Source organism: Lepidothrix coronata, unplaced genomic scaffold (genome assembly GCF_001604755.1).
Source record: "Lepidothrix coronata isolate B3197 unplaced genomic scaffold, Lepidothrix_coronata-1.0 Scaffold176, whole genome shotgun sequence".
NCBI lineage: Eukaryota > Metazoa > Chordata > Aves > Passeriformes > Pipridae > Lepidothrix > Lepidothrix coronata.
Window position 1 is genome coordinate 1993621 of NW_016690356.1, and position 20998 is coordinate 2014618.

General features: G+C 44.1%; 1 protein-coding gene across 1 annotated transcript in view; it reads left to right on the forward strand.

The window, feature by feature from the left end:
- Positions 1-20038, forward strand: part of LOC108504846 (chondroitin sulfate synthase 1-like) — a 34223-nt gene extending 14185 nt beyond the window's left edge. Inside the window, exon 3 of the mRNA XM_017830332.1 lies at positions 20015-20038. Within this exon, the coding sequence (XP_017685821.1) occupies positions 20015-20023 (9 nt within the window). The 3' untranslated portion in view covers positions 20024-20038. The remainder of the gene's footprint in view (positions 1-20014) is intronic.
- The last annotated feature ends 960 nt before the right edge of the window (positions 20039-20998 follow it).

Here is a 20998-nt window from a genome sequence, read left to right on the forward strand (position 1 = left end):
TGCAGACACTGAGGGCAGTGGGGTTGGACTGTGATGTTTGGTCACTCTGGCTCTGTAAACCCTCGCCTTAGAGTCCAGACTTGTCTTGGTGGTGGGAGCATCCAGCAGCACTTCTGAAATCAGATGCTCTAATATATGTGTATTGTCCTGGCTTCAAAGCTTGTGCTTTTTGTCCAAGAGAACATAGGAACTTGGCAAACCCTGACAGCACAGATATCTTATCTCCCTGCGTGTGCAGCCCACTGCACCTCTTCGTTCAAGAAACCTATGATACAAATCATGTGTGAGAGAGGGAGGATACAAATGTGCCCAGAGTTTTGGAGTGGATGTTTATAAATCATCTTTCTTCCAGCACTAAATTTTATCTTCAAAATGCTTCTGAGATGTCTTTTTGGCTTCAGATTAAGTTGTAAGTGGGTGGCCATGCGTTCTGGGGCTGGATGGAGATTGAGCTCCCTGAATTGAAGGTAATGAGGAATGGCATTTTGTCAGAGGACAGACAGGTAAGACTAGAGAAGAGCATTATCTGGGCAGAGCAGGTGATGTGTGGGGGTCAGTGTGAGACTGGAAATACGTGACTGATGTGACAGGGAGTCACTGTGAGGACAGTGGGAGAGGCAGCGTGGTTTGACCACTGTGGTCTAATTCTGGTGTTTGCTGAGGAGAAGGGCAGAGAGGCCAAAGGAGAGAGTAAAGGCTGCAGGCTGGGCTTGTGAAACCAGGTGTGGGTTAGGAGGGTTTGGAGTAAGGAGACTTATCTTGGGTCTGCACCCAGGTCCTGACCTGACTCTTTCAGTTCAGAAAATAGTTGAGTGTTTGAGAACCAGATATTTCGAAGAGGGAGAACTTGGCATCACTAGGTTATTTCTTAGTGACTTCTGAACTCAGGTTGGTAAAGGTTTCTTCTGTGTTGCAGAACTCAAGAGCAAGTGTAACAAAACTTGAGTCTGGATCACACTCCCTTCTGCAGACCATCCTTTTCAAAGTGGAAGGCTGTGTGGTTCATGCTTACACAGAGATGCCTTTCCAGGCTACAGAGACTGTTTGGGACTGACCTAGTTTTTGTGAGCACACGGTTAATCTGTCCTTAGTTAGCTGGGTGACTTGACCTAATGCCTAAGCTGAGGGTTGCTGAAATGAGGACTTTGATGGTGTCGTGCAGACTCTTAGGAAGCTTCAGTCATGAATCCAGCAAACAGAAGTATTGCTTTTTTCCTCATTATTGTTGTTGTGAAGTGCAGTGGTTCGGTTATAAATTAGGATCTGTGCGGCCTGTTGAGTTGAGAGAGCCATCAGGATTAGTTGTTATCTTGAGGACAAGTCAGGAAAGGCTAATCCTTCATTGCATGGCAGGACAAAGAACTCTAGTAAAATAGCTCATCATCCCAGTTTCTTAATTAAGGCACTCAGAAGATACTTGAGGATTTGAGTTTGTTCTGTTGAGCAGCGGTGGGGATAGGCAGAGGGAGATAAGTCAGACTAGAAGCTTTCTATTGTACTTTTTTCTTTTAAACTGATGGGAAAGCCATCCCACAGGGTAGATTATTACTTTACAGTTTGCTGGAGTTGTGAGACTTGGAAGAAACAACATTGTGCTGTGATCAGAGCTGCACTGTTTCTTGCAGGAGAATCCCACCTGACTGGACACCTCGGAAGGACACTGTTAAATTCCAAATCTAATCAATACCAAACCCAATAATACATTTGTAGTCAGTTATCTCCCATGGGTCAGTTAAATCTGACCAAATTTTTAGTTGGCAAGTTTCTTTTTCCATTTTATTTAGTGCTTATTTCTGTGTATAAAATACAAGGGTGGGGGAATAAACCACTTCATGGTTTCTGTATAAACAGAATCTCCGTAAATGTCATACGTGACTTGACAGCAAAAAAGTAAATTAAAAAAATTTGTCTTTCTCACTAAAGGGGACATGAAGTGTTTTCATCTGGGGCTCTCAGTATGGAAGTTATTAACTGGTCTATATGTAGAGGGTAACTGTGACCTGGATGTTTGGGGGAGGGGGAGTTAGTTGTATTAATTTGGAGAGAGTATTTGCATTTCTCCCTTCAGTCTATTATAGCTGAGTCCTGTGAGCAGCTTAAAGCACCAGCAGCATGGAGATGTCAGAGCCTGTAAGCAGGGGAGAGAAAAGCCAGACTTGTTTGGTGATGGGAAATAGAAATGAAGTGCTGATGTGGGGAAGGGGCTTAATATAAACTTAGCTGAGGTCACCAACAGGATGGTAGGAACACACAGCTCCAGTGCCTTCAGTGTAGTATACTTGGAGTATGGTGTTTTGAGAAATACTGGGATTTTTTCAGTAAAACCAATTGGATTATTACAGAGAAGGAACAAAAGTTGGATTTTGTAAATGTATGGATATGGTGGGGTATCTGTTTGTTACTTTAAAAATTCAGATTTAATGTAAAACGTTGTTTGCTTTTGAACTTTCAACGAATCAACACAAATAATTATCCAGAGTTGGTTTAGGCTGGTTGTAGGCACACTGGTATGTAGCATTAACCTGTTTTGAAGGGCTTTCTTAATGCTTTTGGAGCAAGTAGTTCCTATCAGGCTCACCCTCCTGAGAGAGCACTGAGCAGCTGCTCTGTGAGTGCTTCCCTGGGCTGGCAGTGTACCAGGGCAGTGTCTGGGGATGCATTTCTGATCCCTGCAATCACATTTTGCTGGTTCACACTGTTGGCAGTCACTGGTCTGCTGCTGGTGCTGGGAGAGAGATTGAAAAGAGCTGTTAACTCCAGGTGACTCCTCACCCCGGCCAGGGAGTTGCCAGTTCACCTTTCGGTTCTCCTGAAGTCACTGTCCTTGATGGATTTGTGGTCCCCTGGTGCTGACAAGGCAAAAGGCAAAAAGCATTTGGAGTGCTGGCACGTTCCTTTTTCTGTAGCTTGCACCTGCAATTACAAATGAAAACTGCATATGTTGTCTTCCCATGCATTGTACCCAAGTGCACCTGGTGTGTCAGGAAGGAGCTTGGCTTTTTAGGCCCTGGTGGGAGAACCATTGGTTCATGGAGGGACAGGGGAGATGGAAGATGACAACCTGCAGCAGGCAAGTAGCAGTTTAGCCCAGTGCTCTGGACTGTGTGTGATGGCCCTGTGGACCGTGTGAGTCCCTAATCTGACTGCACAGAGGATTAATTACCCTGCATTTGTCTAACCTTATTTCCTGTAGACACCTCCCAGCTGAAGAGCTGCTGTTTTGTATTCTAAAACCATCTGATTTGAAGCAGAGAACTCGATTCTACTTTGCTGGACTGTTACACCATCTTAATTGATCTTTAAAATGCTTAAAACATTTTCACACTAATTTCCTGTGTTAAAAGCTTATCTGGACTCCTGGTGGTGTGAACTTTCATGGTTATCAGCTGGAGACCTCTTAAAATCTTGCCAGAAATCCCAATTGCCTGAAGGGTGGGGATTATCTTCCTGCATGCCCAGACCAAAATGACCTTTATGTGTCACAAAGAAGTTGGGAACTTAATTGGAAGAGTTTGGGGAACTAACTGGTTTTGTTTTCTTCAATGCTGAAGTTTTAGTTGAAACTGGAAGTCCTTGCAAAACTGCAAGTTGAGTCCTGATTATTTCTGGTTAGTTTCTTACATAAAAGTACCTTTCTACTGTGAAAACAAGTTAGTGTCAATGTTTTTTTTTAGTTGTGTCTTGAGCAAGTTAAAAGTGCTGCTATAATGAAGAAGCCAAAATAAAAGTTATGGCAGATTTTTCTCAGATGAATTCTCAAGAACCGACTGAACTTCATGTCTGTTACTTGCAGCTTGTGTGGTAATGGTGATTTCAGGAAAAGAATCAGAGCCTGCATATCGTTTATATTGCTATTAAGGGCCCAAGCTATTAAGGACCATTTTTTAAGACTCTTGGAGTAGGAACTGTACGATTATCATTAATCCTTTGTCCACACTGCAGTGTTGTGCCCTGATGTGAAGTGTTGCTCATAAGAGGACAGCCACTACAGCGAGCTCCCTTTTCCAGGTGAGCAGCCCAGCAGTTTTTCCACTTTCAGTGCAGCTGAAACTTCAGTGATCATCTTCTGTGCTTGGTGATCTGATGTCCTGGGATAGGGCAAACAGCTTCCTTTAGCGTCCTGGTTTATAGCTGAGAGCACGTCAGTGCAGGATGGGAGCCCTGAATGTTTGTGCAGAGCTGTGGGATGAGGCTCCTGGAGCCAGTGCTTTAGAGTCATTAGCTTAGAAAGAGGTTTAGGGAAAGGCAAAGACTTGCTCTTGTGTAATGAAGAGAGCACAGGTAGGGTCATGCCCACTGGATCTAAAGTTCCACCCAAGTCTCTGGGTTTAATCCTTCCTACTGAATGGCTTTAGGGAGCTCCAGCTGAGTGCTGTATTTTTGTTCTTGGAAGCAGCCTTCAGAAGCATCCGATACTCTTTGTGGATTAAGCACAGGTTCTTAGACAGAGGCCAGGATTAGCAATGAAATAAATGGGAACCTGTAGTTTGGACTCAGCCAGCAGTTCATTAGAAAGCAGGAAGGGGTAGTAAAAAGTTGCTTGTAGCTCCAGAAGTGCCACTGTCACCTTCTTCCAGCTGCGAAGAAAAGCATGTTAACAGAAGAATAAAGAAGGACGTTGTCAGAAAGCTGCTCTGCCTCAGGGTTGCCCCGGCCTTGCTGAGCAGGCAGCCAGCATTTGGATGCTGTGTCCTTGCCCACTGTCCCCGTGGCCCTGCTCAGACAGTGTGCCTCCTGAAAGGCAGGCACAAGTTTGCTCATGAAAACTTGTTGCCTGCTCTTGTCCATGGTTGCCACTTCAGATTGGTGCAACTGGTTAGAAAAGTGCTCTGAGAGCAGCAGCAGGGTATTAATGAAGGTTCCTCTGCTCATGGGCCTTGAATGGGTGTAATTACTTGGCAGTAACTTCTTTAAACCTTATTTGAATTAAGGCTACATGTTTTGGCTGGTTATGTCACCACTGTATTAGCGAGGAATGCAGGAGAGAGTGCTAGTTTGTATTAACTGAGCTGCCTTAATCCTTTATAACCGTAGGTTTTGTTATGTGTTACTGTCTTACAGAGAGAGAAAACACTTGCCCAGGGGACAGCAGAGTTCACTCCTCAGCATCTCTGCATGAGGGCAATGTTCTTTGTCCTCGATAAGGACTGAGAAAGTTCTTAACAGGTGGGGGTTGAAAACTAATATAATGTGTAATTCTGCACAGATATTCAGTGGGTAACTGTATCTTAGGTCTGAGTTTTTTATAAGGCTTTTTTCCTCCAGTCCCCCTTAATGTATGGGTGCAGGGTGGGTTAAATGCCTGACCCAATTTTTTTAATGGTTTCCTACAGTCTTCAGACCAGATGCTTCACTAAAAACAGTCCTGTCCAACATGAGTGACTCCAGAACATTCACCTCCTGCATTCATTGTCCAGGTCAGCAAAAATATCCTGCCCTTGCATGTGAGTCTTCCCTGTCCTGACAAAGGGGACATTTGCTTAACCTTATCACAGATGATTTATCAAGAAGCCTTACCCTCACCTTATCTTACCTTGTTTGTTTAACCTCATCACAGATAATAAACTGGCATACTTGTTTTTATAGCCTTCTCCTATTGAAGACACTTCCTAACATCTTTGGCCAAGGGCAACTTTATTTAAAAAAAAAAAAAAGCAAACATTCAACAACTGTGAGACAATAGCAGATTTAATCTTCATAAAGCAGCAGGGCTTTTGCTTCCCTGGGAAAGTTTGCTAACTGTGGCTTTTCCAGGTTTTGGACAGAGCAATTTTTCTTTGGCTTTTTCAAGTAATCTTTTTTCCCCCCTTCTCTGACTCCGTGGAGTTGAAATGTGCACTGTAGTCACTGCAAGAGCCTTTTGCAGTTGCACTTTGTCTTGCTCGTGTTTTACTGGGCCCAAGTGGAAGCCTCCTCTGATCCTGTGGAATAATGTTTGGCTGAATCCTGAAGTTTGCCAGTAGTAGTATTGCTGCTGTGTGTGCTTGTACTGAGGAGAAACTGTCCACGTGGTTTCTTATCTTTTCTAGGCCAAAAATAACACCGTGGCTCCTGCAGCCTTAAATAATTAGCCTAATTTCAGAGCTGGAAACTAGGGTGAAGATGAAAAGTGTATTTTAAAATATACAAAATAGCAGCTGGGTGCTGAAGCACTGGGATGAAAAGCCTTTGTCTGGAGCTCTGGATGGTGGATCAGAGGTGTTTTGTGGTGATCTCTTGCACGGAGAAGTCTCTGCTGAATTGCAGGTTGGCTCAGGTTTAAATCAAGCCGTGCAGTTCTGATACAGGGACTGCGAGCGGGGGAGATGGAAGCCGAGGGCGAAGCCACCTTCCTTGTGGTCGTAGGGTGGCTCCTCCAGATCCCTGAGGTGGCCCTGCAGAGCCAGCAGGTCGTTTCTCCAGCCCGCGGCGTCTGCCTTGTGCCATCTGCCCTCGCGGTTCCCGGTGCAGGGGAAGTGTGAAATGTGTAACCCCGTTTATTCTGCGAGGTGGTCAGGGCCGTCTCCCGTACAGAAAATGCCTTGTTTCTGTTCAGCCAGCACAAAGGCTCTTTTATAGCTGCTTGGCTATACATCTGTCGAGGTGCCTCAGACTGTTAGCACTGGTTGCTGTTTGAGGTATGCAGCTCTGAGGCTGTGATGTACAGTGATATGTTGTTTATATGTTGCCTCCCTTTCCTTTTGAGGATAGGGAGCTGCGCTGGGTCCTGCCCTGAACAAAGCTGGTGTTAGTTATGGGATGGAGTGGTAGCCTGGAGATTTTCTCTTTAAAAACAGACTGGAATCCTTCTGTTTCACACTTCCAATTAAACATCTGAATTTGGCGATGTGACTGCAGGACAATAGAACTTTCTCTGGGGAAAAGTGTGTTGAGTTTCTGCTCCAGCAACAGACCTGGCTTGAAAGACATTGTATGCACCATCACAGAGGGACCCCTGTCCTTCACAGGGCACTTAACTGGAAAAAACCCTGACTTCCTAAAGTTTTTGAACTTTATTGCAGCCTTTGGATTAATTTTCCCATTTTCTCCCTGCCTCCCCTGATATTTTTTTCTTTCTCCTGCACGTGTCCTCATGCTCATTTCACAAAGACTTTGCTGAAACCAGTCCAACCCAGAAATGCACACTCATCTTTTGAAATGTAGGGGAGGGAGTGAGAGGAGGCTCTGTAAGCCAACAAAGTCCTGGTGAGTTTGGAATCTCCGAGTTTGTCTCCTGTGGCCTTCAGACATCTTAAGGTTTGCCATCTCCTGGCCGCTGTGTTTGGTTTTCTAAGTTGGTTTTCTTTAACCCCACAAAGCTATCTGACAGCTCTTCAGTTCCATTCCCAAATAGCTTTCTCATGCTGTCACTGCTGGCTTCCTGACTTAAAGTAGAGCTTGGGTGGAAAAATAACTTTTCATCAAATTACCATGAGATGGGTCTCACGGGACAGAGGAAGAGCACGAGAGGGATGTGCTCTGTTTTATGTTAAGCTCTTTTGCTTCAGTGTTGATCTTCTCTTCTGCTCCATCAGGGTGGATAAATTGTGAAATCTGGTATCTGAGTGTGGCAAAAGGTGACTTGGGGTGGGTCCATGGCATGTTCCACCACGGAGTCCCTGTCCCCGGAGAGCAGCAGCTGTGCCCTGCCCAGGCCCTGGTGTCATGCCCAGCTCTGCCTTGGAACATATGCCTGTGCTTGCTCCCCTCTCTGGGGTGTATTTTTTGTTGAAGGTCTGCTTTGGCTTTGAAGATGCATTTAGGCTTTTTGTGGCCTCTTTCACAAGAGGGTGAGAAGTTACTTTTCAACTTAATTTTAGACTGGCTGTCGTTCTCGAGCGAACTTGAAGTGTGGTTTTGACCTTGCTCTCAGGGAAACTTGGAGGAACCTGATTTCCCAGCACACCCAGGGAACTGTTACCTCGGGTCTAGAATTTTGTGCTTCGGCATCAAAGAGCTTTGCAAACCTTTCCCATGCTCCTTCCACCCTGTGGAACAACAGCTCTCCCTGCGTGGCACGGGGTTATCCCCAGGGCACATGAGGAGGTACCGTCAGGGCAAGGTGTAGAGAGTGTAAGAGGTCCTGACTCTGTGTCCTGCAGCCAAACCACACCTTCCCTCCCGTCTTTCACCAGTCACTTCAATTAAAATTCCACCGTCAGGGCTGAAGGGAGGTGAGGCAGGAGCAGACTTGTTTTCAGGAGGGAGAGGGAGAACCGAATTTTCTGCTGGAGTGGGCCTTTTCCCGGAGTGAGCTCAGGAAATGTCCCCTCCCTGCCAGTTTAGGTGCAGGACAGTCACAGGCAGAAATTGCAGAAATAATCAGCATGCTGTGCTTCAGCTCCCCGAGGGCATCAAAGAGGGAACGAATTGAGCCGGAAGCAAAGAGCCCTGCAGACAAACCTGCAGTTCTCCATCAGCCTTTCTGAACCATGGCCCAGAGCAATCACTGAAGATTATATCTTATTAAAACTGGGGGAGCCAGGCTTGCAGGGGTGCAGATGAGGCTCTTTGCTGGGATTGGAGGGGGAGCAAAGTGGAGGAATGGGAAAGAACCTCTTGAAGGTGAAAGGTGGCGAAAGCAAGAGAGTCAGAGTGAAACCCAGGGGGGTCTTATTCATGTGGTGGAGTCCAAGTAATTTCAAATATTCTAAACAGAGGTCCCGCGAGCAGAGAGATACGAGGGAACCAGATTCCTTTGGCATTTGCAATATCAGGCTGGCTAAAGTCAGTGCTCTTGTGCAACGCTCTGCCGAGCGGTTACTGAGCAGATGTTGCTCCTTTTGTAACTGCTGTTCAAAATGCACCAGTTTCTTGCCGTGAGGGAGAGTTTGGCTGCCTGTGTAAATCAGGGAGCTGTTTTACAGGTGCTCACCTCTGCAGAGGACCGAGAGTGACAAAACTGAGGTGGGGAGTGCTGAGAGTGGAGGAGAAGCAAACACTTGCAGTTGCTGGAGAAACTGTCTCCTTAAGGAGTGAGGACAATGTGAACCTTAAATGTGCTTAACCTTTGTTGCGGTTTCTCTAACAAGAGTATGGGAGCTGGGTATGTGGTGGGGGTGGGCAGAGAAGGACTGAGATATGCCTTCAGCAAGGAAATTATATAAATTTCTAAAATAAATGCAACTAAGCAGTAAAATGTTACAAGGTGCAAGCTAAGGAACAACCAGCTGTTTTCCCTGGCTCTCGCTATGACACAGCTCTAATCCTCAAAGCCGGAAATCATATCTGATGGGCTACAATAATCTTATTTTTCCTAGACATAGAACTCCCTATGCCTGTCTCCCCTAGGCAAGGTAGAACACCTGCCAAGAAGGCAACGTGCTCTGAGCCTCAGCTGCTTTCACATGCCAGCAAAACCATCCTGCATGGAAGTGACAAGTGTGGTGCTGATGGGACGTGTTCTGGCGTGGCATCCAAGTTAAATCCAAGTGGGAGCACTTGTGCACCTGACTGATGGCCAGCACAGGAAAAACACTGAGCAGCCTGCATTGTGGCTGGTGTAATTTCATGCCTGGTTACCATGCAAAAACAGTCAACCCTTTACCCAAAAATGGGGTCTGAAAGTGACTCCTCAGAGTCCAAGCAGAGAGCGTGCGGTGAAGAACACTGGCTTGGATTTTGTTTTCTTTGGTAGCCAATATAACGTCACTGGTTGTCTTTGTGTCTGCCTCTCTTTGTGTGGTGGGACAAAAAAGCCGTGTCCAGTTTGGGATGGGTGCCAGTTTTATCAATATGATGATTATATTCAGAAGAAAGGAGCTGCAGTGGCTCTTGTGGTGCCTCGATGGTAAATAATAGTAAAATATGGCTGGCTCTTAATATTCTGGTTAGACTCCCCCGATTGCCACACACTGGAAAGCACCCCTTTTCATATTGCTGCATGCTCATGCACTCTGTGGTTAGCTAAAGTAAATGTTCACATCCTTGTATGTGCTGGAATGTGACAGAATCACTGTAAAATATTCCAGACCCTGTTCCTGAGCATTGTCACTTGGACGATGCTATTGCAGGGTTGGTGCTCTTTCTATTTATTTTTTAAATCTTCAAGTATTTTGTAGATTTGCTGCAGTCCTTTCTACATGAGGCTTTGGGGATAAAGCCATAGCTATAACTTTGAAACTTGGAAATATCTGTACAGACTCAGTCCTGCACCTCACACCAGACAATAATGAGCACTGGAAGCTAAACTGAGCCCATTGATATGGTGATGATCAGTACTTTTTTCTTTCTGATTAATATTCAACCTGTGTCTTCTATAATGTTCCAAACAAACCGTGGGATTGTCCATTCTTCTTAGATCCAGTTGCCCGGTGGATTTGAGCCCGTCCTGCCAGAGAAGCTGCTGGCACTGTGTCCTGTTAGGGCAGTATGCATGTTGGCCTGTGTGCTGTGGTTATATATATGATCCAGTCTGGGTTGTTTTTCATTCCCTGAGCGTGATCCTGGGCTGAAGGTGACAGGCTGCAGTGTGGAGAGAGTTCCTCCTGTGTTTGATCCGCTGCGATGTGGAGTCTGTAATCCCGTAAGGGTTGCTGTATCCCTGCTGGGTGTCTGGGAGCTGTGCAGGAAGTGCAGAGCACTGTGTGCTCCAGCCTTTGCCCTGGAACGCTCACATGCCAGGAGATTTGAGAGAGGAGCAGTGAATGGCAGGGCACCACACAGTGCCATGGGCAGCATTAAGTGAGCAGAAACAGATGCAGATATTTTGAATGATGTTTTAAGTTGAAGCGAATTCAGTTTAGACAAACAACTTGGCAAAGAGAGAACTTCTTGTCTGGGCTTTAGGAGAGCTTCCCGGCTGCCCTCTTGGTCAAGCTGGCTGCTTTGTATCCCCTTTAGTTCTCGTCTGCCAATTTTTCCTCATCACTTCCAGTGTGGAGTGGCCACATTGGTTCTCCCATGGGATCAAGAGCTCCTGTAGGATCTCTGCTGGGTGTGAGCCTAGGATCACAGCCACCAAAGGAGGGTCAGCAGACTCTCAGAGGCTGGGGATAAGCCATCCTGTGGCTCTTGGACATCAGGAGAGGTTTGACCAAGGCATGTAGCATTGGGAAGGCCGGCGCTTTCCATCCCATGCCAGCTTTTGGCAAGTGTCCTTTTGGCTTTGAGAGCGGGAACTCAAATGTACAGGTTAACTAGGCTGAGATGGCAAATCTCCTGGCTGTAAACTACAGCAAATGTCACACCAGCCTCCCAAAAGGGCAGGAGGATCTGTCAGGTGGCCAAACACACCCTCCCTCCTGCCCCCCGGAACTTCAGCTGAAGGTCAAGACTGAGGTCTGCTTTTCATATCAGGGTAGCCTGGAAAGCTCACTGATGTGTAGTGTCAGTGGAAGTAGGAAATTCTGAAGATCTGAAGGGGAATTAAAACCTAAGGACATGCAGAGAGCGCTGGGCCATGCTCATCTCTGGATTGTGCACTTCAAACCGGAGCTGCTGCTGGGTACATCCCTGCTTGCCCAAACCACAGCAAATTTAGCAGGATAATACTTCACAGAGATGATAGACCACTCCGTTTGTTTCTCTCTCTTCTATTTGTGGGGAAATGCTGGAACAAATGGAGATTTGCACATGTGCATGTGAGATATATCTTTGTATATATCTCTATATGTTCTTGTATGTGCAGCCCTGCTCCTTGAAGAGAGAAGGTGCTCCGCAGTCAGTGGTGGGGAGATGCTCTTCCAGCATTTCTACATCACCTCTCCCTGAGCTTTCAAGAGCTGGAGCTGTTGGGATGAGCAGGGAAGTGAGAAGGGCGAGGAGTGAAGTAACACGTGCAGCTCATCCAGGCTTCATTTCTCGCTCTGCAATAAAGACGACCTTGCTGGCTTGATTGCTTTAGGTTTGCTGCAAATCTCATCCACTCAGCAAACTGGTGGAGGGAACTGCTGGCAGTGTCTCAAGGTACCAGTAATAAAAACCCAAGTGATTATAACATTATTTCATTTATAACTGAATGAAATACATAGGGGATGTCTGCAACAGAGCGGTTATTTGACAGGGCAGGCAGCTCTGCTTTGTGGGGGAAGAGGGAGGCTGGGGAGCAGCTCAGGCTTCCCACCACTCTCCATAGGCACAGCTCAGGATGTGAGCTTTTTTTCTTCCAGAAAAAAAGATTTCTAGGAAATGCAGGATGAAGTGGTCTTTGTTTGGACTGGCCACACAATCCCCTCACGAGCAAACACTTTATCATGCCAGTTAGGCTGTGATGAGTGATGTATTACAGTAGCAGGCTTGTTCCTCAGTGTAACTGCTGCTGCCTTTATGGCCAGAGAAAACCAGGCAGTGAACTTGCTTGAAGCAGTTTAGTGCTAAAATTGCTGTTAGAGTCCTTTCAGGGGAAATCCTTGTGGCGGAAGGCTTTCACATTTATTAATTAGCCTAATTTCTCTACCTTGTGAAAGACAAATCATTCCAAAAGTAAAGAATCAGATCCAGGTAAATTTATATTTAATGAGATAACGTTATAACAAAAGAGAACATTGTAGTTGATCCTTGCGGGTCCCTCCCAACTTGGAATATTCTGTGATTCTCTTATACAGAAATGTATTAGAAATACCTTTTGTAGTCATAAAATGCAGTGAAGGTTTTTTTTTTTTTTAGTTTGCATTTCCCCTCCTCTCCAGCAAAACCTCACTGAATACATCTGGACAATGAATGTTCTTTTGTAGGGATGAACACACAATCTCAGAGGTTAAATTTGCCCTGTAAGGTGTTTGCACTCACATAAAGCTCTTTTATGTGTGACATTTCCTGCATTATAGCAACTAGCTGTAAAAAATGAGTGTTTAAGGAAGACTTAATGTCACATAAGCAAGGCTGTACTTAGCTTGAGTTTCCTTTTTAAAATGTCAGTGTCACTCAACAAAGCCCTTAACACCTTCCTCAGGTTGCTGCCAGTCCCAACCCTGACCTGGTGCGTGGGGTATCCATGACCTCAGTGGGTCCAACTGGGTAATTCTTGCTGTTGTGAGCCTGGGAACTGCCTGTCATGCCTCTGATAAAGGTGCATCTTTATTTATTCCCCAAACTGTGTGTCCAACACCTTGGCTACCACAGAGGCCTCCAGTTAGTAACTCACTGAAGCAACCTCTCAGTCCAGGAGAACTTCACCTGAGTAGAAACTCAACCCAAGGCTCTTCTCAGCACATCTCTCCCAGGAGAAGCTTATCCATATTGTAATTTTTAAAAAATTCCTTTTATCCATTCAAGACTGTCACCCTCAGGACTTTACTTGCAGGGCATGAAGCAGACCCTTTGCTTAACATGAGCAGCTGTGTGTCCATTTACTGGCTCAGGTCACTCCTCTCCATGCATTTAGTTGCCTTTTTCCTTTTTTTATTTTCCCACTTTTTCTGTTACCGATAGGTTTTGGCCACTGCTTTTAAAATGATGCAAATTTCTGTCTTGACTAGAAGAGGCTGACCACTGAAGCTGCCTTGCTTTTAGTGCTATTCCGGACGTGTCTTTTTTTTAATCTCCTTTTTTTTGTTTTCCTTCTTCAGTCAAGTCTACAAAGAATACTCTGTTTTACGTGCCTTATATGTATGATTTCTTCTTAAAGGACGACTCATTTCCTCTACTTTAGAGGTATTTTCTGAAATCTGTCACTTCCTGTCTCTTTCTTGGCTGTCTGATTTGCCAGTTTTTACATTTTTTTGTGACTGTTCCGCTCATTAACTTCTCAGATCCTTTGGGAATTGTGTTTTGCCCAGGCGAGTGAAACTTCTTTTTTATTCTCTGGCAAGAAATATTTGCCGATTAATTTAATTGCTAAATTGGCTTCTAAGCAGAAGCAGGCTTGGAAAACTGAAGGGGAATTAATCATGCCCGCTTAACAGAAGGGACTTGAGAACGTGGAGGCTGCACTAAAGACGTCAGTGAAAACCAGCTAACAAGCTTTTAGTATTTTGTCATACTTTTTTTGATTTCTTGCTGGCTTTCACTGCTTTTTGCCTGCTTGTAGAACAGACTGTTCCCTCCCAGGGAGAGAGGAGTCTTCTCGTCTCAGGAGAACACTGACTGGCTCCAAGGGTGAAGCCGCTGTGCACCTGAAAATTCACATTACCAGCACAAAATACACACGTGGGAACCCCCACGGAGGGAGATGTGGAGGTCCTTGTGCTGCTTTCCAGTACAAAAAGCCAAAAATCCTAAACATCCCGAGGCATCAAGCAAACAAAAATGTGGTCCACAACCTCTGTGTAGGTTTGGAGAGTCAAGACTCATTCCATGGTACGTGAATGAGCTGGAGGAACAGCTCAGATTCACAGGTTCATGGGCTGTATCAAGGCCTTCACCCTTCACCTGTCCTGCAGCAAAAGGAAGGGGGATCCCCGTGCAAAAACAGCTTCACACTGACAAATGTTTCTCTTGAACTTCCTACAGACACATCTCAAGTCGATTTGGATTGATCTGTCTTTGATGTATACACAATAGGAAATTAATTCTGCTCTAATAAAATGCCCAGTTCAAAACAGCCAGTGCTGTATCAGATGACATTTAAGATAATTTTGTAATTAATATATTTATACTGAAAGTGAAACACAGGTGAGTTACAGGAGCTACTTCTAAATAAGACCTGGCATAAGGTTGAATTTTCCTCTGATGTAAATGGGTGTAACTTAATCAGATACCAGGGTTATGCTGATGTACATCAGCTAAAGATTAGAGATCTTGTGTGTGACTACATACAAGTACTACAATAAAATACTATGGTCTAAAGGTTGTTTTTGTTCAGCTTTTCATTAAAACAAATTGAATCTCGTTTGAAAAAGCTTCTGCCTGCAAGACTACATGTCTTGAGTGAGCTCAACTTCATGGGACTCCAAAGGCATTATTACAACTTCTGTAATTACCCAAAATAGCTGTTCTGTGCATAAGATTGGCATGACATTAAAGCTCAGTGTCTTGGGCTCTTGCAGGACTAGGCTCCAGTAATGACTCTTCTATTATTGAGCTGGGAATCTCCCTTTGAAATGCATAAAGTCCTTTATAAATACTGGAGGTGTATGATGTAAAATGTGTGATTTTTATTAACCATGTCAGATCTGCTCTTGGTAGGAAATGTCAGTAAGGTCTTGCAGGTACTGTGTCTTGGGGAAAAAAATGGGAATTTAGGGAGCAAATTTTGTGTTTGGAGAGGTAGGAGAAGCAATTTTATTATGAGTTGTTATCTGTTTTGCCTGCTGTCTCCATTGGCAGAGGGAGGGATTAGCACTGTCATGGCAATATTAGGATATTAGGTTTGATATTTGCAGGTTAAATTAAGTGGAAGAAAGAAATGAGAAGTTATGAGCATGAAAAATGTTCTTAGGTAGGTAAAATCACTGAAGTTATTCCATACATTAATAAGTGACATTTCTTATAAAATGCACATGTAATACTAAATTCTCCAAGGTGCTTGTAATTTGAAGAAATACTTTCTTGCAACCCCTGGATAAAGACATTGAGTTTTTCTGCATCACTTGCCATGTGTTAATTCAGACATGCAAATAATGACTGAAGAACCTGATTTCCATAGTGCAGGAAGTGTTTTCTGAAGAACAACCAACCCAGAACAGTATCAGCATTATACTGAACACGGACCTATGCTTTGAAAATAATTTTTTTTTTTGCTGATTAAACTGGCTCCTGTTGAAAATCTTCCAGTTCTACTCAATTTTTATTATTTTTGCATTTGTTTTTCAGTAGATGTTAATAATCTGAGAACTGCAGTCCATTGATCATTTTTAAATTATTCATATAGCAGTTGAGCAGAGCAAATATAAATCTAATCAGTTTTAAGCATTTCTGTTTTGTTAAGTGTATCAGAGGATATAAGGCAGGTGTAAATGAAAACACACCTGTGGTTCAGGCAGTATTTTGTCCAGCTGAATGGTTTGGTACTCACACAGTTGAAGAAATGAACAGTTATCTTGTGCACATTGGTGCATAAATGGAGATGTAAATGTGCAGTAACTGGGTGCACAGATTTCTGAGATACCTTCTTGCTGAGGGGTTGGTGAAGCGTTGGGTGCCTGCTAAGGGCTTTGACCTGCACCTGGGAAAAGTAACAGGAAAATATGCAGTAAACCTGAAATCTCCTAAATGGAGGGGGGCAGGGTGTTTTTGAAGTAGATGAGGTTAGTGGGACTTGAGATGATGTCTATAAACTTTACTTTTCCTCTCCCTTGAAATCTCAAGGGAGAACCCAAGACTTTTTTCTTGATCTGTTTTTTGGCTTTGTTATCACCAAGTATTGTCGTGCCTTAGGATCAGAGAAGACTACCTTAACTACACTAACTGGTCCCCTCACATTTTCATTAGTGCTTTACAAATCTTTGTATCATTTTAGCAGATCATGCCTTGGCTCCTTTCAAACCCATGACATTACTCTTCCTTGTACGCAGTCTGACATATACTTGGGTAGTTTGTTGCTGTGCTGGGTTTTTCCCTAACTCTCCTACTTTTGCAGCCAAGTTTCTGCCAGGAACATCCTCAGAAGGTGCAGTATTGGAGTACATGAGTGATTTTTGGCTCCCCGGCCCTGAATGTGGGGATACCATTAATATATCCCAAAGCAATAGCCTTTTTGCTGCATTGGTGATTAAATGGCTTCCTAGCTCACACTGGAGGATGTTTCTCCTTTTGTGAGAAGGTCTGTCAGGGGCTGTTAAACATAATGGTCCAAATGCAATCTCCAGCTCAGGAAGCTCTTTGACTGCTGTAGCTGGAAAACAGTATGAGGGTAGGGGCCATCCTGTATCTGCCCTGCTGCTTGGACACATCCCAGAGGAATTCACAACTGCCCACTATCAGGCCAGACATGATCAGGTGGGCCTTTATTCTGGCTCTGCATTTATATTCTTAAATTCCTTCTGGTGCCGCCTCTGTCTTACTGAGTTGCCCAAATGGTTCTCCAGCTGGCTCACGAACTCTGGCTGCGTGTCATCTGGTTTCACTGCACCAGTGGGATGCAACGAGATTAAATACATTAACTGTTCCTCTGACCCTTCTTTTCCAGCTCTGTGAGCTTCTCTCTTCCACGAGGAATGTGAGTGAAGGCTTTTACCGGTGCGGTGTCACCTTTTGGTTTCTTCCTCCATAATTAAGTGATGGGCCCCTCTCCAGAGCTTTCCCTCCCCTGGATGGAGCCGTGTCACTGCTGCTGTTTAAGCTGTTTGTGATGTTGGTCTCTTAAAAAGCATTACTCTTGAAAAATTGTACTGCTGATGCTGGGGTCATCTTCTCCCACGTACCCATTTCTCCACAGACTTTAATTTCTGGTGCTTTTCAGTCTTTCCCTGCAACCAGATGTCTTGTGGACCATTTTTTTTTTGTTGTGGTGGATTTGCTCTGCTTCACTGCTGTGCTCTGCACTGAGAAGTAGCATTTAGTTTGCTTCAACCCGTTTCCCCCCCTCTTATTACCACCCAGAGGATCTTGTGAGCTCATTTAACAGCCTTCAGCCTCCACTCTCTACCTGTTAATATTTTTCTTTGGATTCCTACCATCCTCTGGAGCATTGCCTCTTACTAATTGAGAGCTAATGCTAAGTAGGGCAAACATTGTAAAGAGCAGCTTTTCCATGAAGAGGCTCTTTAATTGCTGGCAGGAGAAGGTAATATCTGTAGTGTTTCCTCTCCCTTTGCTAATGCAAGTTCAAGTATTGCCCTTCCTGCTGGTACGCGAAAGTACTTGATTAAAGGTTAGTGCTTTGCATTTGTTGGTTGTGGTTAATGAAGCTTCATGGTATAGGATTATTTTTGGTATCAGGAAAAGAAACAGACACCTGACTGGGTGTATTCCAGTAATATCAACCTTTAGCTTATGCAAGTGCTTCTGAGATGTTTGCTCAGATAGGGAAGATTGCTAGGAGATAACAGACCAAAGGGACCCTCCTGTACAGGGAAATCCTAAGAAATGCCAGGGCAGTGGCTTCAGTTCTTGCTTGCTCACTGGACCTTGGCAGGTTGCACAAGCAGTGTTTGTTTGGCATGAGTGCCCAAACCTGGTACCAAGGTGGGTGAGCACGTGCTGTCTCCTGGTTCTCACCAACAGATCTTGTGCTTTCCTCCTCCGTGTCCTGGGAACACGAGCTGCTCAGTAGAAAATGTCCTTGACCAAAGTGCAGTGCTAAATCTAGTTGTCAGTTGAACTTAGAATTTATAGATGGGGTTGGGTTGCTTTTAATGAGAATGCCTTGTCTTGTTTCTCTCCTCCTCCCTGTCTTTAAATCTGCCTTGTCCTTTACAGCTCTCCAAAGGGCACTGCAGCAGAAAGGGAACACATGAACAATGCAACATGAAGCCAAGAGCTTTTTATATTTGACTTAATAGCCTTTCTTAAAGAAATTTGGCCTAGGGCTAGACGTTTGCAGGTGGGAAAGGTGGAAAGACACACCTGCTTTCTCTACTGATGTCTTATGGTTTAAGAACAGTGCCTAGGTTGTTCCTTCTTTGGGTGATCAGTAGTAGTGATTTCTGGCTCTTGGAGTTTTTATCAGGTTTCTGTTTCTTCTCCCTCCTGAAGGAAAACTTTCCATGTTTTGAATAGAGTCACATGGCAGGTTAATTTGTGCCTAACCTACAGTGCTGGGTTTTGACCCGTGTGTTTGGTTGGAAAACCCCAGCTGGCCTCAGCACAGAGACCTGGGCTGCTCCTGAACCTGAGTGGCCTTTCCACTTACCCCAAAGCAGTGATGGACCTGACCTGCTGAACCAATCCAACCTGAAATGGTGGCTCATTAAAATCCAGATACCCCTTAAGCACTGGCATGGACAGGAGAGCAGGGCACTTTCACTCAGGCTCCCTGAACTTTTGATTTGTTCAGAAAGTGATTTCCTGGGTATGAGTCTGTATCGGTACTTTGTTTTAAACCAACTCCTTTAATTAGGCTTTTGACAGAGACAATGGCTTTTGATTTGAGCACTCCTGTAGTAGCTAATTAACTTCCCAAGAATTTTGTGGACACTTGGATGTCACTTATTTCAGAAGGTGAGGAGTATGTCTTTGTGGAGTCTTTTTTACCTCTGATATTCCAATGACCTTATCTTGCCTTTGAAGCTGTAGGTATTTCCAAGGAAGTTAAGCTGGTGCTCATTCCAACCCTGCACTGCTCATTCTGTTTGTGTTGTGGGGTTTTTTTCTGTTTCTTGTGTAGAACAAGGGGAGGATTTGGTAGTTCATTAGTTGAATTGAGGTCATGGAAATGAATATTTAAATGGAAGGCTTGAGGTGAAAAACAGTATTGAAAAGTCTCTTAAAAACTTTTTGTTAATAATGATTTTTGTAGTTGGAATGTGGTATATTTACAGTATATAACTTGATAATGTCCTTTTTCCTTTGCCTGCAACCTTTAGAATAAATAGTATTACATTAATTACGGAAAGTTAAATAGCAAAAAAACTCACCTAAATTTTACTAATATTTGCAATCCCATACACATTTCAAAATGCTGGAGTCTTAAGGACAGAGTGAAGTTAGTCCTTGTTCTTAATCCTTTTTTCTACTCTAGGATTATGGCTCCCACAACAGAATCAGACATGAAAAAGGGATTTTTGCAGCAGGGCTTTGCCTTTGCTGTATCTTAAGCACAAAGATAAGCATGTTTATGCTTGAACATGACGACACTGTGGAAAATAATTGTTGATCTGATTAACTCCATTGAGAGGGAACTTGCCTTCCTGTGCTTTATGGGTGTTCATCTGCCCGGGGCAGCAGAGGCTGAGCCAGGAGAGCTGCGGCTTCATTTCCATTCTGCAGCCACTCAGAGGATCGAACAAGTTTGGACAGCAGACAAAAGGCAGGCCTGCGAGAGTCCCTTCTGCATGTCAGACTTTGACAAGTTTGTGTGCTTAAAGAAGCTGGAAGCAATAAAGGCTGAGCAAAAGAGACTTCTCAATACCTTTAGGAAGAACCAAATATATGGGGGGGGTTTAATGTTGTTTGATTCTTTTGTTGGTTTTGCTGTTGTTGTTGTCTTGGCTGAATTTTTTTTTTTCATGAAAAAAGTGGATTTTTATTTTCACCTCTTTTTCTTTCAATCCAGGAAACCTGAAATTGAAATTGGCTTGTATTGATGGCTAGATAGAGCTGAGAAGCAGACAACTGGAATTTCTCTCTCAGAAAGCAAGTATTCAGTTAAATCAGTAAATCCCCCTATGACAGTTTAATCCTAAACTGGAGCACAAGTCTCATGCAATGAAACAAATGTCCACAATATTAGGGAGGACTCTCAGAAGCCTCATTTAACTGCTGGAAATAAAGACACTCTAACATGCTGCTCATTCCATAAATATTTCCCAGTTGTAAGCCATAATGGGAAAACACATTACCTTTCACCACAGCTGTGATTAAACATGGCAGGATTGCTAAACCAGCAGCATACAAAACTCTCTTAGAGTGTGCAGCCACGTGAGGTGGTGTCTTTCCTCTGTCCTTAATTTTTGCCACAGCTGAAATGCAAAGCTTGGGGCAACAAAGTGTGATATTGTGTCACTGTAGGGTCAAGCTTAGGGAAATCACTTGTTCCTTACCTGAATTCCATATTTTGAACAGCAGTGTCTTGGACAGGGTCTGGACTTAACACATTCAGTCTGCAAGACCACCACAGTAAAGGATGAAGTGTGATGGAAGGATCTGTCTTTCCTTGATTAGATTTCATCTGGTTTTTGTCAGTCTGTAGCCCCATTTCCTCTGTGTGTCCTTTCCAGGTGTGTATGTTTGTACCTCACCTTTTGCTTTGTGCTCTCTGCTCTGCCTGTACTTGCCTGTTGTGTGTCACCCTACTTTTGACTTGTTAAGTTTGGAGGTCAGAGAGAGGTTGGGGTTTTTGCTGCGTATTTTTGTTGTTGTTGTTGTCTGTGTTTTCTTGGCTGCTTTTTTTTTCTTTTCATATTGTTTCCAAGCCTCATGGGTTCTCCTCTAGGGTAAGAGAGAGCCTTTGGCCATCCCAAGACTGTAAATTATAAACAGAATTGCCTTTAACTTGCAGATTTTGAGCAAATCTTTCCTGGAGTAGCACTGGAGGTGG